General features: G+C 49.4%; 1 protein-coding gene across 19 annotated transcripts in view; it reads left to right on the top strand.

Moving 5' to 3' along the window:
• The window catches only part of LOC102988973 (thyroglobulin), a 144641-nt gene that overhangs the window by 87480 nt on the left and 32086 nt on the right, over positions 1–25075 (top strand). For 18 of the 19 annotated variants that reach the window (XR_003683451.2, XR_003683453.2, XR_003683452.2 and 15 more), the window contains 7 exons: positions 503–583; positions 5515–5652; positions 6545–6721; positions 8124–8235; positions 9233–9312; positions 10018–10161; positions 17349–17411. Coding sequence is in view for 14 of the 19 variants with exons in the window: in XM_028500614.2 (XP_028356415.2) it covers positions 503–583; positions 5515–5652; positions 6545–6721; positions 8124–8235; positions 9233–9312; positions 10018–10161; positions 17349–17411 (795 nt within the window). In the remaining 5 variants the exon portion in view is untranslated. Of the gene's footprint in view, positions 1–502; positions 584–5514; positions 5653–6544; positions 6722–8123; positions 8236–8304; positions 8385–9232; positions 9314–10017; positions 10162–17348; positions 17412–25075 lie in introns of those variants that run through there. The other variant, XR_003683454.2, reaches the window with a different exon arrangement.

The following is a 25075-nucleotide window of genomic DNA, read 5'->3' as shown; positions in this document are numbered from 1 at the left end:
GTAAAATGGAAGTCTTACGCCTTCCCTCCACGGGGGGTCGTAAAGACCAATATTTATAAGCATATCCTGTTAACTCTGAAAGACTGTAAAATGGAAGTCTTACGCCTTCCCTCCACGGGGGGTCGTAAAGACCAATATTTATAAGCATATCCTGTTAACTCTGAAAGACTGTAAAATGGAAGTCTTACGCCTTCCCTCCACGGGGGGTCGTAAAGACCAATATTTATAAGCATATCCTGTTAACTCTGAAAGACTTTACCAATGCTGACAATTTCAATATCAAGGACAATAATAGTTCTCTTATGGAGAGGTTGGCTGACGTTCCACAAAAGGCCAAAGAATGCAGACCTGTGCCACTGGATTTGTTCCAGATTGTACGGGGGCGCCTGGCTGTGGGCCATGAGGATTTCCTACATTGTCATTACCATTTTGGTGACCAGAGGACTAGCTCCCCTTTTCCTCCCCAATGTTAGAACAGCAATCCTTTTTTTCTGTCTCCTAGATTCTGACATGGGGTCTCGGTCTGAGTCTGTGGGGTGCAGAAGAGCTGTGGAAGCAAGGCCAGCATCTCCAGCAGAAGCAGGTACCCACCCCAAACCTCTTAATATACTTGGTGTCTGGCTGCGGAGACAGATGGTGATGCCAAGGGTCTGGTCGGTGAGTGGACCCATGAACACTGCTCCATTCTGCAGCCACGGGCCCCTCTAAGCTTCTAATCCACCATCCATTTTGTAAATACGGACCGCTCCTCGGAGGGGCAGTTGGCACAAAAAGTAAGGTGAAATGACTGCAAAGTCACCACTGCTGCTGAGAAAGAAAACAACCATAATAACAAATCTAGCAAAAAACTATTAAAGAGCAAGGTTCATCTGAAGGTGATCAGTGCCTTCCATTATGTACACGCTGAAGAATGTAAGCAAAATGTACATGTTCTGGAATTGTTTAATGAATGAGATGTCTGTGAGGGTCTTTTGAGAGAGAGTCATTTTATGCAGTGGAAGATGTAAATCCACACCTTCCTAGGGGCAGAGTGTGTGTGGGGTCCGAGGCTTCTCCATTGCCTGAGGCTACAGTTGTTCCTTAGGTGGAGCTGAAAGGCGGGGTTGGGGCCAGAGGGAGAGGGAAAGAGAGCCAGATTGGGGGGGGGGGAGGAGATCCATTATGTACACGCTGAAGAATGTAAGCAAAATGTACATGTTCTGGAATTGTTTAATGAATGAGATGTCTGTGAGGGTCTTTTGAGAGAGAGTCATTTTATGCAGTGGAAGATGTAAATCCACACCTTCCTAGGGGCAGAGTGTGTGTGGGGTCCGAGGCTTCTCCATTGCCTGAGGCTACAGTTGTTCCTTAGGTGGAGCTGAAAGGCGGGGTTGGGGCCAGAGGGAGAGGGAAAGAGAGCCAGATTGGGGGGGGGAGGAGAGGAGGGGGGAGGGAGAGGGCAGGGAGGGCAGCCTGCAGCACGGTGGTGGGGGACAGCACACCCGACAGGAGAAACACCACATTGCACAGCAGAGAGACTAGGGCTGGAGCGGCTTTTGGCAGCTCATTACGAACCGCATGGCCGTGGGTACTTTGCTCACCTCCTATGAGCCTCGATTCCTGCTGTGTAGAACGTACCTTGCTTTCCACTTATCCTCTTATAGAGAACATACCAGGGAAGACACCTGGCACATTGCCTGGTACATAATATCCCCAGATGCCCACACAGTGGTAGTTTCTTCCCTTTCCCGTGGCTTTGGTGCAGATAAAAATGAGATCATGTACATGAATCATTACAGCCGGGGCTCATCCCATCCTAGCTGTTCAGCAGTTACAAGTTCGCTCTGCGTCCATAGAGCTGTGTCCTGATTCAGAGTGTGGCTCTCAGGTCAGGAGAGCAGGGTTTGAATCCCAGCCCTGTCTCCATCTGCCTGTGCAACCCCAAGTCATCTTCTCTGAGCCTCAGTTTCTCCTTCTTTAAATGAGAGTAATAGCAGTACCCATGAGACGGGATTAGAAGATGAAATTCTATAAGTTGCCGTGACACAGAGCAGGTGCTCAAAAACCGGTAGCTGTTATTACGTGGTAGTTGGGATTATGATCCTAGCACCGAGCCTGGCTCGTAGCAAACCTTCCCGAGGTTTCTGTCCCCAGTCCATCTCTCTTCCTATATTGCCTGTCGGACAGCAGATCCCAGCTTGGGATCGTGCTAGGGTCACGGTGCATATTCCCGTCCAAATGCCTTAGCAGCTATGCCCTTCTGCACCTTCAGAGGTTTGTAGTGGCAGCTTCAGTCTTGCCAGCGAGGTGGGGGGAGTGGGGGAGTGGGCACCCACACAGGAGCCTTCCCCTTGTTCTCAGGAGCAAGCATTTAGCGGGGTCCCTCCTGCATAGAGACCTGGCCCCTCTCCTGTCCAATCTGTGCCTGCACTGGCAGATTGGCCTGTTGGTTGTGTCCTGGGAGCCTCCCAAGCCCGTGGCTGCCGTTCAGGTTTCTCTGCTGCCACAGGGGCAGGCGAGTGAGCTCACCAGGCAGGGCAGCAGCAGTGAGCCCGCTCCCCCTTGAGACTCCTGGGTGCCAGGCCCTGCCTCTGGTGCTTTCAATCCATCACCTCACAAGCGTTAGTTATGACAGCCCTGCTCGTCGCTGTCATTCTTCCCATTTTACCATGAGCAACGCGGGGCTCAAAGCTGCTAGCCCTCGCTTCAGCCAGTCCAGCACTAAGAAATTAGCCACGCTGCGATTCAAACCCTGGTCAGCTGACTCCAAGGCCCAGGTTCTTCTAGAACACAAGCTGCTCCCAGGTGCAGACAGCATGGACTTGAGAGCTGAGTCTTGGTGGCCCCTGGTGGACAGGGCAGACGAGTTCTGTTTGATTTGCAGAGTAGACTTCTGATTTTATTTAACGGAGCCAGTATTTTTAAATTGGAAGATTTTATATAAAAATTCAGATTTCCAGCTTCTGTAGAGAGAAACAGAGGAAAAGCTCTAGCAGAGCAGGCTTCAAATTTCTGCCTGGCGACCACCCTCGAGCTGAGCTGAGCTGCCCGCTCCATGGGGTGTGGCTCTCCTGTTTGCCCCTACCCCGCGGCACCCTACACTCCTGCAGGCCAGCCTGCCCTGGGGACATTTACGTTTGTGATTCCCCAACCCTAGCAGCGCCTCTGAGCGGTAGCCAGACTGCTCGAGGCCATGGGAATGTGAACGTTTTCCTGTCCTTGAGAACGTTCTGTAAAATCCGTCATTATCCACTGTGCCGGGCCGGCCGCATCTACAAAGCTATCACATGATTCCCACAGGAAGGACTCCCTCTCCTCCCCCCACCGGAAGACCCTGGAGGGCTTCAGGGTGAATAGACAAAGCCCAGCTTGGGTTTCCCCTTCCCAGCTGATTACATTCCTGGGCTTGAGGAGATAACGCCCCTGCAGGAGCAACCCCGTTGACGGGCTCCCCTGCGGTGGGGCTCACTTCCCTGGCCGGTGCCGCTGGGTGCTCCCCGGAGGGGCCTTTCCCCGGTCACAGCACAGCGAGGAGTGTGCCCCTTTCTGCTTCCGGTTACTGCGGTTACTCCGAGTGTCTCAGACACACACAGAAAAGCGGAGAACAGCCTCCCAACTGGCAGCCCCCTATTGGCCTCCTGGCCTTCAAGAGGATTGCAAAGTTTTGAGAGAACAAGTCGAAAATGGATTCTTCCTAATGCAGCATCAGGGATAAACTGAGAGGCTGCAGTATCCATTCTTTCACCCAGCAGACATTTTTTGTGCACATACTCGGTGCCCTCAGAAGTTCCCAGGCTGGTGAGAATTCCCATGTGCCAGCCACGGCGGGCCGGGGTCATGAGGGCTGCGATGGGGTGTCAGTGCAGAGGGATTGCAGGGAGGGAGGATGCTTGGCAGCCTCCAGCAGGTAACAGGGGCTTCTCAGAGGAGCCTGGAAGATCTGCCAGGCATTTCCAGAGAACACCTGGCTGAAGGAGTTCCAGGCAAGGGGGACGGCCTGTGCAGAGGCTCTGAGGACAAAGTGTGACTCCAGGATCTACAAGTGAGCCTCTAGGCTGGCTACGTTGTTTTTCCTTTCTTCCTCTGCTGCCTTAAGGGGTGGTGTGTGCGCTCCTACCTGTGCCAGGCATGGTTCAGCAGGGAAACAGGCATGCAAGCCAGCCATGGTACAGTAGCACGGGAAGCAACAAACCAAAGGGCGGTGGCTGCACAGAGGAGGGGCTGGCGACACGGTCTCTGGGGTCTCTGTTTGCACTAAACTTCTGGCCCTGCCAGACCTCGTACACTTTTATCCCCTTTGGTGATAGTTGTTGGTGAGGAAACCCAGCCTTTGTGAGCCTGCTTTAAGTGGCCTGAAGAGTGGGCTTCTGAAAAGATGCTGCGGTCCAAGGCGACGTGGGGTATGCATGGGCTGTAGAGCCCCTCATTCCAGAGCCCCAAGCTAAGGGGTGCTGTAAACCTGCCCCAGCTGATTCCATGATCCGCTTTATGCCCCCAGTGAAAGCCCCTCTGGGAAGTCAGAGCCCTCATGAGGTGCAGAAATGTGCCCCTACTCCTGGGCTGGGATGCTGGGTCCCTCAGCGCTGGGGACCCTCTTTATAGAGCCACTGAACATCGGAGCAGGAAGGAGCAATGTTGGTCCTTGAAGCACAGGAGGACTAGGCAGGTGACGAGGAGGGGGTAAAGGGCAGGTGAGCATGGACAGTAGTCCTGGGGCAGCAAGCAGTGAGGTGAGGAGCTCGAATTGCCAGGGTTCTGGGAGCAGAATAGAGATTATTACACAATTAATGTAGTGTAGTGTACATGCTTCTTGAGTGTGAGTTGAAGCAATCAGAGATGAGTCTCCAGATGCAGGTAGAGCCCGGACCAAGAAGAAAGCTTGGACTTCCGTCCCGTGGGCAGTGGTGTACCCAAGAAGAACCTTCAGCCAGAGTCATGGCGTATGAAGACACAAAGAAAGATGGGGGTGGGGGGAGGTGGGGGATGTGTAAGCTGGAACTTTCAAGTCTGGGGCTGAGCAGAGCTGAGAGCTGTCTTCACAGATGAAGGCTGCCATCGGGAGGAAGTTAGAACCTCCACGTGGCTTCGGAAGACAGAAGGAGCGTCAGTGGTTCGCATTTACCAAGAGGCGACTTGAGTCCTCAACTTCCTAATGATGGGGTGGGCGGCTGCGGTGGGCACGGGCATGTCACGCAGGGCTGCAGGGACCTCGGCCAGAAATACCGTGGGGAAGAGTTCTGCCTTAGGTGAAAAGTTAAACCAGATGGCTCCCAAGTTTTCTCCCCAACCAAGATTCTAAGGTTTTGCAACTCCATAATTTTTAGGGCTTTCTGGGACCTTCTGAATCTTTCCTGCCTGACCAGACTCCCAACCCTATTGACTCCAGACATGCTCTGGCCTCACACAGCCTGCATGTGTGTGTGTGTGTGTGTGTGTGTGTGTGTGTGTGTGTGTGTCAGACAGACAGACAGAGAGACAGAGATTTTCACTATGGAGATAAAGGCAAAGGAAGTTGACTTGCCCCTTCTTTTTCAGATTTGACAACAGACCTTTTCTCCCCTGTGGACCTTAACCAAGTCATTGTCAATGGAAACCGATCCCTGCCCAGCCAGCTGCACTGGCTTTTCAAACACCTGTTTTCACTGCAGCAGGCAAATCTGTGGTGTCTTTCTCGTAAGTATCCTTAGACCTCATCCTCCTTCTTCTCCACCCTGTGGTCAGGCATCTCAGGCCTAGTTTAAAAACTCTTGAGACACAGATATGATCAAATTCAATAGCATAACTCAGGGGTCACTTCAGTGTTAAGTGTCATGGGTGATACAGAAGACAGGACATAACCCATATCTTCAAGAAGCTAATCGTGTAGTTAGTCTCTACTCTGTTCTCAGAACCTATCATCCATTCATCCACCCATCCATCCATCCATCCACCCATCCATCCATCCATCCATCCATCCATCTATCCATCCATAAATCCATACATCCATTCATCCATCCATCCTTTACCTAACAGGCACATGCTGTGTTGCGCAGGTGCTATGATCTAGGCCTTGTGTTTCACCTTGGGAATGAGAAAATAAAAATCAGCCATATCCCTCCCCATTAGGGAGCTCACATGTACCAGTGGCAAAGTCTGACACGGGACTGGGAGCGGGGAGGTTGTTCACAACGCCAGCAAATTTCACACCCTGTGGCCTGTGGTCTTCGGTCCTGACTGCCTCTGAGATGGTCCTGGGATGATGATGATCCAGTGGAATTTTACCCTCTCTCCTCCCATATTTCTGAGTTTCTGAGTTTCTGAGTTTCCAGCTGACCCCTCACCCTCTTGGACTTTGCCTTTTTTCAGAGCCACCTGGACTCCCTGTTTCGTGCATGGCCCTCTCCCCAGCTAGGAGAACCCTAGTGTTTTTCTTGGGCCTTCCAGACTGGACAGCCTTGACTGACCTGGGCCTCTTCCCTGCTTGGGAAGAGTCCCCACGGGGCATTTCTCCCAGAAGGTCCTGTAGAGGTAACCCTCTACTGCTGGCCTCCCTAGGACTAACACCCAACTGTTCTCTTGCCTGTAGGCTGTGTCCAGGAGCCCTCTTTCTGTCAGCTGGCAGAGGTAACAGACAGTGCACCCTTGTACTTCACCTGCACCCTCTACCCAGAAGCCCAGGTGTGTGATGATGTCTTGGAGTCCAGTCCCAAGGGCTGCAGACTGATCCTGCCCCGCAGGCCAAGTGCCCTCTTCCAGAAGAAAGGTGAGTGCTTGGTTGGATCAACCCAAACTGCATTTTTAGTGGGCTGCTGGCTCTGTGGCTTTACAAATATCCAGATCAGTTCTTCTTCTTTGAAAAATAGACTTCCCTGGCGGTCTAATTGTTAAGACTCTGCGCTTCCACTGCAGGGGGTACGGGTTCGATCCCTGGTCGGGGAGGTAAGATCCCACAGGCCGCGTGGAGCGGCCAAAAAAAAAAAAAAAAAGGTGTCCAAAAGTAAAGTTACCCAGGCTTCTTGTAGAGATGCAAAGGCATTTAGAAATGCATCAAATTGACTAGAGAGAATAATCTCGCTCTGGAAGCCCACTGCTCGTAGAGATCATGGTTTCTGCACATAGCAGGTGGAATTCCAATTGGCCATTTATTGTAGAAAATCCCAACAGCTGTGGTTTCAACAAGATAGAAGTTGACTTTACCCCTCTGAGAACATTAATGATACTATTTGGGTGGAGTGGGGTTCACCTTGCCTGGTCTTCATTTCTTCCGTCATGCTGAGATCTTTCATTTACTGTTCTATCTTCCTTGCTGGAGGCCTTTCTCAGGTATCTGGTGACCCTTGATTTTTCCACTTAAATGTAAGACAGGGGCCCAGAAGCCAACTGGGAAGCTCTGAGTGTGTTGTGGGAGCTTGTTGACTTGGGCTTTCTTTGTAGGATAATCTAGTTGGGCCACCCTTTGGGGACTCCCTCACGTCCGTATGTCTAGGCCCTTCCTCCAGAGGAATCTTGTACTATCTGGCCTGGGGCTGCTTGTGGTTTAGATGCCAAATAAGATTGGAAAATTAGGGGATCTCAATATTCACCATGTAGACTGACTGGAAAAAATCCCCCGGCTTCGGTGTGGTACTCCGTCCATTACAACTCAACCTGGCACCCCCGAGAGACCCCACCCTTCCATGGTAGGAAGGGGCAGTTGTTGGCTGTGGAAAAAAGAGGAGGGCCTCTGGAGACCTGATTGCTTCTTCAAAAGCTTTCCAGCCCGTTCTGTTTTAGCTCACTTTCATCCCAGTGCTGCTGATACTTAAACTTTTTGGGGATTCCAGAAGGTGTATGGGGTTGCTTCTCAGTTCTTCCCACAGAAAAGTCGAGAATTCAGCTTTCTTAGATTTATTAGGTCAACTTTTACTCCTCTGTGTTTCTTCTAGCTTCCAAACTTTGTTTCTCTCTCCCCTCTCCTGTTCTCTTCTGCCTTGGGGGTATATGCCTTTACTATTATTTTAGTGAGATTTGGGGTGGGAGCAGACTGTAAGTACATGGGTTTAATATGCCATCTTAATCGGAAGCTTTCAGTATGGTTTGTACACCTTTGTCCCCCTACAAAAGTATCTTTATGGCTACAACACATCTCTCCTTAAATAATCTAATGTCTTTCTTCCTCTGTGTAGTTGTACTGCAAGATAAAGTGAAGCAGTTTTACACTCGCCTGCCGTTCCAAAAGCTGATGGGGATTTCCATTCGAAACAAAGTGCCCATGTTTAACAAATCCATTTCCAATGGGTAAGCTGTTTCCATTCACTCCCGCCCCACTGCAATACTTATTATTAAGACCCTTCTGTTTTCATACAGATGGTGATATAATATCAGTTAAAGGCACAAGCGTAAAAGACTGTAAAACCCAAAGCAAAGGGTGAAAAAGTAATAAGGAGGTAACTATCTAAAAACCATGGCTACGGTCAGTTACTAACAGTCAGCACAACATTTAGCCCTGAATATCTGGTCAGCTGATGCAAAAGGGAAACACTGACCCGTGTTTTATCAATTAATACAAGTTATCAAGCATTGTAATAAAGTTGATCGGCGAAGTCTTCCTGTGCTGCATTCAAAATCCAGAGAGCAAGCAGAACTTTCAACGGGACCATAGGCATATAAGGACTTTTAATTTATATAATTTTTTATTTTAAAAGTGTATTTTATTATTGATTTAATTAGTCAGATGTAATTTAGTTGTTTTCATTAAAGGTGATGTTTCTCTCCACCAGTCTGTGGATCTCACCCATCAGAATTACCAGGAGGACTTTTTACAGACTGCATTCCTGGGTCCTACCCCGGACCTACTGAATCAGCATTTACAGGGGGCTCAGGAATCTGAATTTTAACCAAGCTCCCCCTGTTGAAGTTAGAATTTGAGAGTCATTGATCTGTGAATTGTTGATCTACGAAGTTTTGTTGGTTTATGAAACTATGCCATGCTGCTGGCATTTAAGATCTGCTTTTGAAAATGGAGATTAAAAGATGATACAGGATAGTCTGCCTTGAGTTCTGGCTGGGCACCACCCATGCCGACAGGAAGGGGGACAAGAAGGAGGGTGGGAAACGGGGATCAGTCTGACCCTGGTGCTGGGATGGGGGTGCGGGAGCAGAGCTTGTGTGTCTGGACTCAGGAAAGGGTCGTCATAGAGAGCAGGCCCCCAGAAGTCAGTGTTAGCGATTCGGCCCACCCCGTAGGTCCTGCCCAGCACAAACCTTCAGGCCTGCTCTTTTCCCCTTCCGCCAGCTTCTTCGAATGTGAACGACTGTGTGACGTGGACCCGTGCTGCACCGGCTTTGGCTTTCTGAACGTTTCCCAGTTAAAAGGTAATAATGGTAACTCCCTCTTGGTCTGCATACAGCACTTTACAGTCTAGAAAACCCGTTCACATCTACAGTCTGATCTAATCCTCAGCATCTCCTCGTGGTGGGTGGGGAAGAGTACCCTTCATTCACAGATGGGAAAGTGGGGGATTGGAGAGGGGAGGTAGCTAATAAACATGGTAGCTGGGACATGGCTCCTGGTCCAGTGCCCGGTCAGCGTTACACGACTCTTCTACCTGACCCAAGTAGCCTTCCTGCCATGGCTCACTTAGCTGTCTTCTGCTCAGCTTTCAAGACCTGGGTCAGGCAGCTTGGTAGGGTGAACTTTGGATCCATCCATATGATCTGCATTTAAATCTTGATTCTGGACAAGCCACTTAATCTCGCTGAGCCTTGGTTTCCTTATCTGTAAATAGGGATGGAAATGTTACCCTCCTCCTAGGGCTGAGTGAGGACCAAGGAGTATGATGCAAACACAGCCCCAGCAGAGCCCTAGGCACACGATGGGTCTGTGCTGTCTCCATCGATGACCTCTTTGATCAGAAGCTCATTACGGTAGCGGGTTTTTCATCAGTGACTAAGATCATCCCTGGAATAGTGTGCTGCACCTCAAATGTCTGCTGAAGAATGAGTTTGCAGAATTTCTCTCATTCTGTTAGAATCTTCCATCGTGATCATTTTCCTGGTCCTGGTTATTTTTTGCTCCAGGAGGAGAGGTGACATGCCTAACTCTGAACAGCTTGGGAATTCAGATGTGCAGTGAGGAAAATGGAGGAGCCTGGCGCATTCTGGACTGTGGCTCTCCTGATGCTGAGGTCCGCACTTATCCCTTCGGGTGGTACCAGAAGCCTGGTAAGTGCTATTCTCCGAACAGCTACATGGGCATCTTTAGTTGACTGCTTCTCAACTGTATATTAGGATGATGTCCTTGGCCCCGGGAGGAGATTAGTCAGGATTCATTGGGTGCAAGCAACAGAGACAGATTCTATTTAACTTAAGCAAAAAAGGAATGTATTGGAAGTCTGCTTGTAGACTCAAAGGAAAGATGTCCAACTAGGTCTCAGCTTCATGGATGTATTCAGCAGGAGTGGATGGACAACCTCTTCAGGGTGACACTGTCTTCATCAGTCTGTTCCAGAGGGTTTTGGTGGTTGTGTTCAAGCTTTAAATTTAAGGGAGAGAGTCTGGCCCTGGCCTGGTCCTTGCCCTAGAAATGAGAGTAATGGGATGTCTGACCTGGAGGAACCTTAGAGGTCTGTAACTTTGATTTCACATTCTGCATATCATCCAACACAATGCTTTGCCCAAAGTAGGAAAGGAGAGGAGAACTGACATTCTTCATGTGCCCACTGTGTGTCTGTCTACATGTGTGCTGTGGCTCCTACACGGGTTATACAATGTATTACTCAATGCCTCCATGGAGTAGACATTATTTCCTCCATTTTAAGATGAGGAGAGTATGGTGTAGACAGTGGAAGTTATTTGACCCAAACCACATAGCCATCAAGAAGCACAGGCAGGTCGCAAACCCAGCTCTCAAGACTCCAAACTTCACTCTTCCCCTTTACCTGCTGCCTCCTGGCAGGTCTCCCATATGGCATGAGTGACTTTATGTGAAACTGTCTGGACACATTGCCTGAATGGTTCTCCCCCAGCTCAACTCAACTGACCAAACAAGCAGTTGACCAATAAATTGAAAAAATAAAACTAATAAACTAATAAATGAAACCAGCGGTAGGTTGGCCTCTTGTTCCAGAGCTATGTCCAACCCGAGAGGCCTGGGATGGGGCTTTTTGGTGGAATCTGGTCCTTGACATTTGTTCATGAGCCTACTAATCCCCGAGACATTCTGTGGCTTCAAGGCAGAGTTTTTTGGGGTTGATTGTTACCAGGCTGAAAAAAAATCTTCCTTGCTGATGTCTACTTTGAGCATCCTGTGACTTGATCTGAGTTCACTCTATTTATTACTTTTATTTTAACATCTTGAATTGTTTTAAGAAAAACATCAGGAGTGTATGATGAAACATCCTCAGTGGGTTTCTATTTGAGGGGGAGGGATGTGCCATATAGAGGAGGGGGAGTGAATGCCTGCTTAGGATGCTGGGCCCGCAGGAGATCCAATGCCAGCTCTGGGTATTTAGGGCCTTCAGAACTGAACTCTCAACCCACAATGCTTCCTTGCCCATCTGTCCTCCCACACCTCTTCCCATCTCCTCACCCCACCAAAAGCTGGAAAATGTCATTTTTCATCTTGCTATTGCTCAGGGAAGAGTTGGATAAAAAGAAGCTAAGAAATAATTCATTTGTTCAGAAATATGGGAATCAGATCAGAGGGTTACAACATCTTGGCAGGAGTTCGCAAGGAAAAGAACCCAAGGTGCTTATTGTCCCCACTTTTTCCATCTGTTCTGTTTCTTTTTATCTGACTGCACAGACCACTGACTTTTTCCAACGTATATTCTGTGGGGTCAGGCTGGGGACTCAGGAGTTCTGACCAGGAACTACAGGGCAGGGAATTACAAATTCATTCAACAGACACTGACCGAATGTCAGCCATGCCCGGGGGACTCTGGTTTTATAAATCCAGCCTCTAATCCCTGGGCTCTTACTGCGTGCCTGGCTGGATGCCAAGCACTTTATAAGTGTTATCTCACCTAATCCTCATAACCTCTGTTAGCTGAGGTTCAGGGAGGTTAAGTCACTTGCCCAAAGTCACACGTAGCAGGTAAATGACAGAATTTGGACCCAGAATTTTTGGACCTAGTCAGAAAGAACTGGGTCCAAATAACCAACCATATGACCATATTATATGGCTATACTCAGCCATATGATATATTCACTATGTTATATGGCTGAGTTGGAATAAGAAATGATTCCTGTCCTCCAGGCACTCACAACTTAAGGAGGAGTTACAGACTGTAAATAAATAAGCCGTTCTAGCTCTGGGTTGCTCATGTCATAAAGCTAGAAGTTATCAGACTTTATTGAGTGTCCATACTGGGTCATGCACTGTGCTGGGCACTAGGGAATGTGGGGTTAATAAGATGTAGTCATTTTTTTCTTAGGTGCTCACATCCTAGTGAAGAAGATGCGGGCACATATGATTAATTGTAGCATCATAGGCTCAGTACCAGAACAGTCATATGCATGAAGTGCTGTGGGAACATGGGAACAGGAAATTAATTCTGCTTCAGAGTGGTGGAAATCCATTACTGAAAGCCTCCTACACCCTCCTTTTTATGCTTCAGGGAGCACCTCCTGCGGGCTCTGGCCCGCTGGCCTGGAGCTGCCCAAGCAGGCGGGTTTTCACCCTACACGCTGCCTGCTTTCAGTGTTTGGGTGAGTGGGGAGAAAAATCTAAAAATGCCAAAATGGCATCAGTCTCTCGGGACCCCAGGGTGGAAAACACCTCGGGATGCACATGGCTTATGGCCATTCTGGTGTGAGTGGCTCTGAATTTTCCATTTCAGAAGAATGGGAGGAAGAGGGCCAGCTGTCAGGGGTTCTGGTGACCTGGTGTGACCCATGACTCCCCATCGGAGCAGAGCTGGGTCCTCACTGGTCAGTCTTTTTCCCTTAAGTCGTCTTCACCACCCAAAGCGGGTGGTGGGGTAAGTGTTAAAGACTTGATGGATTATCTCCCCCTAAGACCCAGGCAGAGAAAAGGAACCTTACTCAGGCAAACTGGTTCGATAAATTAGACCATTCTCTCCGCTGGGTCACATTGACCTAGTGCAAAACCACCTTCTGATTTGTGATATATTTTGAGCCAAAACACACTCATCTTCTGGATTCTGAACCTTAGATGGTCGTGCATTCTGTTTTCTGTAGTAGACAAAACTACCCTAGTGTAACGTTGGAAAGTCCCAGCAGGCAAGCTGACATCGTCGTGACTTTCCCCACATCCTTATCTTTGTATTAGACAATCACACACAATCGTAGGAAGTAGGGCCCCTGCAGGGCTGCGGAAGCCTGCACAGAGGGGGAGCTGAGCCTTGAAGGATGACCTCTACGTCAGCACAGGAGACACGGATTTTTTACAAAGGAATTCTTGCCAAGAATTTCCGTTAATAGGCTTTGCCCTCGCTTCAAATCCATGGTTTGGTCATTTAGTGTACTGGCATCTCTGTTGAGTGATGAGCACAGACCCCTGATTTGACTGCAGGCTGAGAGCCAGACACAAAGAGGGTAACACAGGTCCTGTTTCTGAAGAATGACACTGAGGAAGGGGAAAGGAAGGGCTATTTGTTGAGCTCCTACTATGTGTCAAACACCATGGAAGCATCAGGGGTAGAAGGTCCTCACCAAAAGCGTTTAGCCTGGCTGGGGAGGCAGAAGTGAGAGACATGAACATCTCTCAAGCATTACTAATGTCAGAAACAACTCTCCAGCACTCTCCCTGCATTCACTTACGACTCCTGTGGGGCTGGGATTCTCCTATCCCCTCACCAGGAGGTAATTATTCCCTCTGTATCAGAGAACTACTCAGCCCTGTGGCTTGTGTTACGGTGTGGGGGGACCCGCGGGGGCTTCTGAAGCACTAAAGGGGAGCAAGCAATTTTGTTCTCTAAGGGATTATGCAAAAGCCACTCTGGGCGAGAATCTGGGCGTAGGTAAAGGAGCGCTGGGTGAAGGGCTCAGTGGCCGCTGCGTAGGGATAGTGGGTGGGGTGGCCGTGGTCCTGCCCTGCGGCCCTTGCACACGGGCAGCATAACCTTGGTACCGGGCTGTGTTCTCAGAACGGAAGTGGGAGTTGAGTCTCCTAGGATCCAGGAGAGAGGCACAGACCTAGAGCAGGGAGCGCCCAGAGGGCCCCCGAGAGCCTGCAGCCATGTGCTTTCTGACTGCTGTCCACAGAGAACAGAAATTTGCATGGGTCTGAGCACCAAACTGAGAGGCTCAGGCCAAGCAATTGTGGATGCACATGAGGCTGTTGGCAGCCCCTTTCCGACAGGACAGCAGGACCCACAGAGGAGGAAGTATCTTAGCAACCAAGGTGGGAGTACGGGGGAAGAAGGCTGCTCTGCAGTCCAGCTGCCCCAGAGCTCAGGGCTGCCTGGAGGGGGAGGCCTCTGGGGCGCTGGTACCTGCTGCTCTTGGAGGAGAACTGGGCTGCCATTCGCTCCGCAGCTGTGTGTGACTTGCAGGCGGGGCAGGGTCTTTGGTTTGTTTACAAAGTCAAATGCGGCATCTAAAAAAAACAACCGAAGCCTCACACTTCCTTTGTTCTTCTGTTTAGCAAATGTACTTGGACCCTGTAGCTATTCCAGATATGGGAAATGGAAAGGAAATGACCAGCTCTTCTAATTATGCCTCTGCAGCCCACGTAGAAACCACCACACGTAGGAGAATTTACTGTGCAATCCGCTCTTCACATCCTCGCTCACATCCCCTCAAGAGTGTCTGCCATTTACCTAGCACGGAGTGGGCTCCAGGGCTAGTCTAGTGTTTTGCAGGCAACATCTTATTTGGTCCCCAAAGAACGTGATGAGGTTGGGTCTGTCCTTACCCGCATGCTCTGCTGTGCTGGCAAATGTGTTACAACTGGGAGGGTGGTGGAGGCCCTGATTTGTAGTTCTGTAGCGGTTGCCACTTTCCGTGGTATAAATACTCCAGCCACGGCCCATTTCAAGCCACCAGCTTGATGTCACTGAAAGCGGAGCTGGGAAGAAGCAGGAGGGTTACCATCCATCTGTTTAACAAGCATGAATTAGCTGAGCAACTTGCTCAAGGTTGCACAGTAGGAGTCTCTGTAGGGGCGTCCCCAGGGACGGAGTCCCTGCCAGGGGCTGAGGCTCAGTGCCCCGGGGCCCAGGGAAGCTGAGAACTTTCAGGGCTCAGCTATTCCTGTACAGTGAAGAAGGTCCCACCCAAAGGGCCAACAGCCACCTGTCGGGAAACACTGATGGGGGATGAGGAAGGGTAAGTACATTAGCAGCAGAACTAGGTGATAAATGCCTGGCTGAGACGTGCACGTAGTAATTCTCCCTGCGGATGTGCGGCAGCTCGCCTCACTGTTCTCACAGCATTAGACGTATACAGTTTCCAGTGTTTCATTAGTGCTGCATAAATGTTTCCTTTGCAAACCGAGCTTGCTTTGAATTTACAGATAAATTTCCAGAAGCAGAATTACTGGGTCCGAGGGTGTGGGCATCTGAATGCCCTCGATGTAGATTCGTCAGATTGTTTTCTGAAGATTGCACTGACTCTCAGGGTCTTTGCTCTGAGAAAGCAAAGATGGACATTTAAATAAACAAGCTGGCCCCCCGGGCGCTGTAGAGCTGGTGGGTGGTTCTGAGTCATTCTGAGTTTTGTGGGAGGAGCTCACAGAATGTTGGGTGACAGGAGCCTTAGCTCAGCGACCCTCAGAGTGAGTCCCTGGACCAGCAGGGTCAGCGTCACCTGGGAACTTGTTAGAAACGCCGGATCTCAGGCCCCAGCCCACACCTGCTGAACCAGATAGTCTGGGGCTGGGGCCAACGTGGTGTGTGTCATCAAGCCCTCCAGGGGATTCCAATGTCTGCCGAAGGCTGGGAACCAGGGCCATAGAATGATGACCAGGAGGAGGTGCTTCTAGGGCAGATGGAGTCAAGCAGGAGAGACACACGACAGCTGGGGGCTCGAGAACTCAGGGAGGCTGGGTAGTGGCATGTCTGACCAAAGTGAGGAAGGCGGCGGAGGGCATGGGATGGGAGGGATCCCAAACCGGGACTTCGGAGACCAGAACAGAGCATGACTCTGACTCGAGGCTTTTCATGGAGGCAGACAAGGCCAAGAGTCAAGGACAAGGGTGTGTCACTGTGAAAGGGCGATATTAAGAGTGAATAGTGGCCAGCATTTATTGAGTGCTTACTGTATGCCCAAAGCTTTACATACAACAACTCATCTAAGCCTCACAACCCTGAGAGAGGTACTGTCATTACCCCCATTTTACAGACAAGGAAACTGAGGACAGGGAGGTGAAGCAACTTGCTCAAGGTCACACAATCTCACCCTGGGTCGCTGACCCTTGACTGTGGGCCCCACCCATGACCCTTGACCCCTGACCATGCTACACCATAGCTCAGAGAGGGAGAAGATCTGACAGCACTCCTAGTTTGGGCCACTGGAAGAAAAGGATGCTGAGGCTTTGAAGATTTTGATTTGTTCAGTAAGGGAAGAGGAAGGGGAAGGGGATAATGAGCACTCATGGGTCACCTACCGGGTCTGCATGGTTTCTCATTTAATTCTGACATCACCCTCGTGTGCCAGTGCCAAAACTGGGTACAGAAGAAGCCAGATAACTTGTCCATCTGCCCTGCTTCTAAGAGGCATGTGGAGGTTCGAGCCCAGGTCTGTCTGCCCTCCTAGTCCAGGCTCCGTCCACCTGCCACGCGGCCTGCGGTGAATAGCTGCCGTCTAGGGAGCTCTCACCCTGTGCCTGGCCCTACACTACCTCCTGTCATGCCCACAGCGATTCTCAGCATATGTTGTGTCACCCCAGTGTACAGATATGGAAACTGAGGCCCAGAGAGGCTAAGTGCCCTCCCTGAGTGAGTCAGTTAAGCCACGGTGGTGGGCGTTTCACTTGTTCACCGTGTGTCTCTGGGTGCTCACTCTGCGGAACATGGTAGGTCTGCACTTCTTCACTGCTGGCTTTGGAAAACGATGTGAAGATGACGAGTGCTGTGTGCCACTCGTAGGCGAAGCTGTGAGAGCAGGAGTGAGGTCCCCTGCCGCAGCGTCTGTGAGGCAGGGGCTTGATGGCGCCTCCCCGGCCTGGGCCTTGAGGGACGGTGACACAGAGGAGAGAAAGCAGCCCAGCTGCAGTGAGCGTGTGGTACCAGGTTGGTTTAAGCCCCTGAGATGTCAGGACGTCCCTTCAGCACAGCCTAGCCCGTTCTGACCACGCGGGAGTCGTGCCGGGCACTGTGGGCCCACTGTCTGCCTTCCAAGTTTGACTTTTCTGTCACCTAGTTGGACCTCTATTCCTGCCTTTCAGGACTCAATGATCGAAAGGGTAAAAAAGAGCTAAAGGGCTGCCTTTGTCTTCTTTTCAGTTGCTCAAAATGATGCTTCCAGTTTTTGCCCTTCGGTGGCTTTGCCTCCCCTCACAGAGAACGGTAAGTTCATTGTCTTACTTAATTTCTCCGATGAGATGCGGCCTCATCTTTCTCCTTGCTTTTGCCCCATAGTTTATAGCTCCCGCAACCCTCTCACATACATGAGCTCAAGCTCCTCTCAATTACACGCCTGCGTAGAGAGGGCAAGTACCAGCACCACATGCATTTTACCGATGAGGACACCGACTCACGGCAGTTTAAATGAGAGCCAAAGAAGGCATCCGACTGGAAGCCGAGTGGGCCGGGGCTCATTCTAAGGATTGCTGCAGCCTATTGTGTAATGACTAGGCCTGCACAACCCCGGGGCCGTGTCAGGAAGAGTAGTGTTTGGGAGCTATGTGCAGAGGAGTCGGGGCTCCGAGCCGTCGGTGCCCCGCGCAGCACAGTGACGTCTGAGGCCGGGCACTGGCCCTGATCCCAGGAGCACCACCTGGGCTGAGGCTGCCATCTCCTTCTGCACATGGCACCGTCCCCACCGCACACACCCCGTCTGGCAGCAGGAAGCGCTGGGCGGTGGTCGCCGTGGGACCGGGCAGGGCAGCGTGGGCTTCGCTGCGTGTCCCTTTTCTGCTTCTCCTTAGTCAGGAAATGAGAGGCTCTCATCATTCCTGTCCTGTGACATGATGTCTGAGGGGCACTAGAAGTCTGTCATTATGGTCCTGGCTGAAGGGACAACATGTAGCTCGTGTAGGAGAGAATCATTTGTCATCAAGGCTGGGCTGAGAGTATAAATGTCCTCAACCATGTTGTCATTTCCTTCCCTCAGTTAAAAGAGCTGACTTTGTGTGTATTTTTCTTCCTGAGCATTCTGTACAGAATATCGATGTCTATGCACTTAAAGATTTCACATCTAAGACATTTGATCTTCACACCAACCTCAAGGGGCGGGTCCTATTTTCCTATTTGTTAATTACAGAAAATTCAAACAAGGCTCAAATACAGAAGGAAAAATCACAGAATTATTTAGAAGTTACTCCATGTCAGTTCATACATCGGTTTATTTCCTAATCTCCTTAGACTTTTCTGGTGGAAAAGTAGTTGTAATCTTGCTACAATGTTATGTGTCTTGTTTTTACCTAATATTGCATCATGTGTATATTTCCAAACAGTTACATATGTCTAAACCATTCATGTATGCATGTGTATATTCATTCATTCATTCATTCATTCATCTATGTTCTTCCCCTTAAAATGCTCCCAATCTGGTGATGAAGAAACAAAGACAGTACAGTGATCAACCACGGTTGTCACATTATCCTACTAGGCCGACGCACTGTCGTTCACTAACTCATTCCTCTATTTCTGGGCATTTGATTGTTTTTGACTCTTCACTATTACGAAAATACCACAAGAATACCTTGATACATAAAGCTCTTTCCAATGTTGAGATTATTTCCTGGGGGCAGACTCTCCAAAGCAGAATTACTGGGTTTGAAAACTCTAGATTTTTGACTCTAGATCTATATTGCCGAATTAGTCCCAAACACTTGTTTGTAGTTGCAGACTTACTAGCAGTGAATCAAAGTGGTTTCTTTTGTTGTTTGTTTTTTTAATAAATTTATTTATTTTATTTATTTATTTTTGGCTGTGTTGGGTCTTCATTGCTACGTGCGGGCTTTCTCCAGCGGCAACAAGCGGGGGCTACTCTTCATTGCGGTGCGCGGGCTTCTCATTGTGGTGGCTTCTCTTGTTGCAGAGCACAGAAGACTCTAGGTGCTTGGGCTTCTGTAGTTGTGGCTCGCGGGCTCCGGAGTGCAGGCTCAGTAGTTGTGGCGCACGGGCTTAGTTGCTCCGCATGTGGGATCTTCCCATACCAGGGATCGAACCCGTGTCTCCTGCATTAGCAGGCGGATTCTTAGCCACTGCGCCACCAGGGAAGTCCCTCAAAGTGTTTTTTTTTTCCATCATGTGCTTAGAATCCTTAAGTATTATCACTAAAAATATCATTTATTAAATTTATAGGTAAAGAAAACTTCCGTACCTAATGTCAAATGCATATATTAGGTAGGAATCGATCAACACATAAACCTCTTCAGGTGATTTTACAATGCTTCCAGTCTGTTTTTGCTAAAATTTGTATTACTGAGACTTAAGTTACTAACAAAAGAAAGAAAAGGTGTAGAATTCCACATCTCCCTTCACACACACACAAAGTCTATGGAGCTGAGTAGATGTTTTGAAGGGCGGTGGCTTCTCTTGTTGCGGAGCACGGGCTCTAGGCGCGCGGGCTTCAGTAGTTGTGGCTCGTGGGCTCCGGAGTGCAGGCTCAGTAGTTGTGGCGCACGGGCTTAGTTGCTCCGCATGTGGGATCTTCCCATACCAGGGATCGAACCCGTGTCTCCTGCATTAGCAGGCGGATTCTTAGCCACTGCGCCACCAGGGAAGTCCCTCAAAGTGTTTTTTTTTTCCATCATGTGCTTAGAATCCTTAAGTATTATCACTAAAAATATCATTTATTAAATTTATAGGTAAAGAAAACTTCCGTACCTAATGTCAAATGCATATATTAGGTAGGAATCGATCAACACATAAACCTCTTCAGGTGATTTTACAATGCTTCCAGTCTGTTTTTGCTAAAATTTGTATTACTGAGACTTAAGTTACTAACAAAAGAAAGAAAAGGTGTAGAATTCCACATCTCCCTTCACACACACACAAAGTCTATGGAGCTGAGTAGATGTTTTGAAGGCGGAATGAGATGTCACGGTATTTTCAAATGTGCCTTTGACGAGTGTGATTTGAAAGCAGGAGAGATGGGGGGGCCGACATTCCATGTGTGCTTAGAGCTTCCAAGTTAGAATTAAGAGTTTGAGCATGTTCCTTTGATGTGAGTCAGAGGGAGGACATCATTCTGCCTTCAGGGTATTGGTATGTCTGTGTGATTGTGACATGGATTGTGTGCGTGTGCACATGTGTGTGTGCTCACACTTGCATGTATATACCAAGCATACGTAAAACCCTCATCTTTATGCACTTTTTATTCGGGGAGAAAAGGAAATATTTATTAAATACCAGGAGAAAGTTAGATAGTAACAAGGTCTGTTTTTCAAATAAGGAGACTGAAGCTCTGTTAGGTTAAATGATTAAGCTGGGATTGGAACCCACATGTGCCTGCCTGGCCCCCCTCAAAGTTAGATGAAAATATTTGGTTTGAGCTTCTGGAAAGGGTGACAGAGATGGGCTTCCCAGTGCCAGACTTGCTGGGAGACCTAAAGTCTTGGCCTTGTTTCTTTTGTGAGATTGTGTGTATAAGCTGCCCATTCAAAGCCTCTTGAAAAGGGGATTCTGATGAGCTGATTGGTCTATGGGGATGGTGAAGCCAAAGGTGACTTGTGAAATCTCAGGGGCCTGTCTTGGGTACACACACTCTAAACGCTTGGTTTATGTTGCTCCAGAGAAGACTTCAAACACATTAACGGGGGGTTCGAAGACAGCAGGAGTTTGTCGAATGGGTGTTTCAGAAAGTCTTTCCAAAGAGAGCGCACGTGCAAAGGCCCAGGGCCACAAAACAGCCTGAGGCATTCGGACATTGGAAACGGTTCAGGGTGGTGGGCCTAGGGCTGTCAGTGGGAGAGGCGGAAGACGATCAGTAGAGAAATGCTGTAGCTTGAACGTGGAGCCGGTGTGGGACTTCGTACTGGGTTTGGAACTAGACCTTGGCAAGATCTCTTGGGAGCGCTAGGGTGGGCACGAACAGAGAAGCATGTTATGGCAAAACAGATCCTCTTTCACTTCAATTTAGTTCAATTCGGTGAATATCTATTTTGGAAAATGGATTTTGAATTGTCACTTACGTTCCAGGAAAGGTGTTGTGCTGTTTTGGAGGTCTTGATTGCAGAGAGAGGATTCCACTTACTAATCAGGAGAGAGGCACAGGAAGAAAGAATTTAAGATGAGCCACTTACCAAAGTGAAGCCACTTCCAGTGGCAGTGGGGAGCCTGGGGAAGGCTCCCCCCAGATTCACCGCAGACAGTTAGTGAGAGCGCCCAGGCACATCATGGCCAGCCTGTGCCATAAAGAAGGCCAGCGTGCATTTGTCAGATGGCCAGGAGGGGGCAGGGGGCATCCTGGGCAGAGGGCAGTGCATGGACAGAATCCCGGGGCCTGCATTAGCACGGCACATGCAGGGAAATACAGGTAGCTCAGGACTGCAGGGCCAGGAGGGAGGCTGGACAGGGCACTGGGGCCAAACATTCGAGTGCCTTGGGTACCACAAATCCTTGAAGGGTTTTAAGCAGTTCCATAATGAGCTTTAACATGACTCAGACGCTCTCCCTTTGGGCTGTGTGGGAGATGCACTGGTGCCTGACAAGCTAGACTTTGAGAGAACGAGGACAATTGCGTCATCTGTGTATAGAGTGCCGTTGTACGCTCTTTAGGGAAACGTTGTATGCTTTTTTAAACGGGCAAAACAGTAAAGATGCTATTTCTTCATAAGAGAAAATGTCCATTGCTTCTTAAAAGACCTATGACAACCAGTCCAGAGCAATGCTAAGGGTTAGCATGAGATGTCTTTTCAGATGTTGGACCCTGTCTGTAGGATGACCACTATCTGCCCCCTCCTGCAGGCCAGTTGGGGGGGGGGGTGGATGTCTTCCAAGGGTTAATGGGGGGGGAGGTCTTCCAAGGGCTAATTCCCAGGAGAATTGACGTTGTGCTTATCATCCACTATTTCAGAAGCTCTCCTCTTAGATGTGCCATTGAAACAAATTTAGATTATTTAGAGTATTTAGATTGCAAGCGAGGGGAAAACACAGATGTGAGCCTTTAAAAAATTGTACCTGTACTCTAAGTTCATTTCACCTGAGGAACTTCAAAATGCCCTTTAAAAAATGCCGCAGCCCTTGACTGTGATCACAGGTTGCTACCAGCAGATTGAGGCTGTGGGTGAGGCTGCAGTTGAGAGGGTGTGAGGCACGGCTGAGAGGGATGCCTGGCGAAAGCTTGCCCTGCTCAGCTTCGCCAGCCTGGAGCTCAGTGGCAGCAACAAAGCCGTCACTGGGTACATGGAGATAGAAGTGGCCACAGCAGTGCTTTGGGGACCTGCGATTTGCAGTCAGTCACTTTTGTCTGCTTTGCCTCTGGCTTTTCACAGCTGTGCCGAAGGGTTGACAGAATTCAGTTGATCTTTTCTGCATATGTTTTCCGCTAAGCTGGAGACAGAGTCATGTGATCCTTAAAAATGCCAGCACTGGCAGGAGTGTGTGCATAATCTAATTGAGGGAAACTTCGAGGCATTCTGGTGCGGAGATGGGCTTTGAAGTCCACCTGCCCAGCTTCCAGTCCTGTTCCATCACTTAACACATGGGTACTCTGGGGCCACATTCCTCAGCCTCCTGATGCCTTTGTTGGCCTCTGTAAACTGAGGATGATGGTGAAAAGAAATATCAACGTAGTAGTAGGCTTGCGTTGTGGAATAAAGTACAGGGCTCGGCACAGAACCTGGTAAGAGTGGGTGTTTAAGAAATGTCAGTAACAGTGCCCAAGTCCAAACCCATCTTTTTATAGAGGAGGAAACTGAGGCAGAGAGAGAGAAAGTGACTCTGCCAAGTCACGGCCAGTTAAGGGCAGAGCTATAAAATCATGAATTTTTCTATTCCTAGGTATTGAGTGACTCAACATGTCCGTCACTGTGCTAGATGCTTTCCATATTTTAATCCCCACAACTGCCCTAGGCAGTGTGCACCATTATGTCCATTTTACAGATTTGGAAACTGAGGGTCAGAAAGGCCCAAGGTCACATGACTAATGAATGGTAGAGCTGGGGTTCAAACCCAATCTGAGTCCAAATCCAGAGTCTCCCCACTGAAGATGCTGATTGTTGCTGGTTGGGTTCCTCAGGAATCAGACTCTGAGTTCAGTATGCAGGTCATTTTTTAAGGGAGTGGAATCAAGAGGGGTGGGAGAGGGAAAGAGAAGGACAGGGGGAGAACTTGAGCTTCAGTGCAGCCTTAGAGGAGGCCTCAGCTGACCTCTAGGGATGCTGGGACGATCCTCAAAATTGTTATGCCCTCACGTTGGTCACTCACTGATATGGGCTGCCCTTCTGGGGGTCACTCTCCCTGCAGGGGCTGACAGTGGGGTCCGTCTGCCAGCAGCCCTCCTAGCAGCTGGGGAAGAGCCCTTCATTAATGAAGGGGGATCTGGAGGACATCACAGCCTGCAGCCTAGTGGGGTTATACTTTACTAATCTCATCCGGGGCACATTTGAGGGTGGAATGGGTGCTGTTAAAACTGTGCAGGCTGTCCTGCACCAACCCTGGGGCACTGTCACCTGCCTGCTGTAGCCACGAGTCTGGTGGTGCATTAGCCCACACAAGCTAATTCTTAGTCCCTTTGGTCCTTGGGCTGACAGGGCCATGTGAGCAGGCACTGACTCCAAAATTGCCTAATGTTTGTATAAAACTTAAATCTCCTTTGCAGATATGCACAGGGCTGATGTGTGCACACACATACAGACACAAACAGACAGACAGACACACACACACACACACACACACACACACACTCTCTCTCTCTCTCTCTGGACCTCACGGTGTACTCTGTCCCTACTTCCCGGGAAGTGCTGTCCAGGGGAAGAGCCCGTATCCCAGGGCCCATCAAGGGGGGGCTGGCAGTCACGCACTCTTTCCTCCCTTCAGTCTGTCGAGAGTGCTGGGTCTGGTTAGTAGCTGCGTGCCCAGACTAACACGTGCAGCCAAGATGCACATCTGTCACGGCCCCGAGCTGCCTGGGTAGCTGTAACTGGCAGGGCTGAGTGTGCTCTGGGCACAGCCTTGCATGTGGCAGATCCCCTGGACCACTTCTCTGCTTCTCTGAGACCCAGGAGCTGAGATGGAAGAACAGCTGGCAAACTGGGATCACAGCCACGGCAGACTGAAGAAGGTGGGACACATGGGGAAACTGGGCCCCAGCTTGGAAGGCTTCACTTCTCTCCACGAAGCAGGAGGGAGCCTCCGGCCAGCTGGTGAGGTGCTGGATTTGGGACTCAGTTATAGTTTCTTCTGCCTCGGCTGCCATTCCCCTGTTCATTCGCTTATTCACCCAACAGGCGTTTAGTGAGCACTTACTCTGTGCCGGGCACTAGGTGCTGGGGCTACAGCAGTGAACAGAGCCTCAGAAAGTCCTGCCCCGTGGAGCCTTCATCCTAGTACATCTTCAGGGCTGGCTCCTCCTCTGCTCTGAGCCAACATCACTGCCTCAAAGAGACCCCCCTGACCACCCCATCAAAGCAGCCTCTTCAGCGCTCTGTACCCCTGCATCTTGCTTAATTGTCTTCTTATCTTTTCGCTATGAAATCTTCTCACTTGTTTACTTCTTGAGTATTTGTTTGCCCTCCTCTAAAAAAGGGAGCCACAGAGGGCAGGGACTTTATCTGGCTTGTTCACTGCTATTTTAGCTCTTAGAAGAATGACTGGTACCTAGTCAGTTCTCAAGAAATAGGTGCCAAATGAATGAATATATTTTGCTTGCTTGCTTGCTTGCTTGATAGATGTCATGCTCCAAAGGGCAGTTATTTTGTAATTCATGGTTTGATCCTAAACACTTAGCAAAGTGTCTAGTAGACTTTCAATTTTATTTTATTTATAATTGTTTGGTTTTTTTTTAAAAAGAAAAAAATATATAAATGTTCACTTTGCTCCAGGTTAATATTTAAAACCAA

This window comes from Physeter macrocephalus, chromosome 15, assembly GCF_002837175.3.
Source record: "Physeter macrocephalus isolate SW-GA chromosome 15, ASM283717v5, whole genome shotgun sequence".
Lineage (NCBI taxonomy): Eukaryota > Metazoa > Chordata > Mammalia > Artiodactyla > Physeteridae > Physeter > Physeter macrocephalus.
The sequence above is the reverse complement of the archived record's forward strand: the minus strand, read 5'-3'. Positions and strand labels throughout refer to the sequence as shown.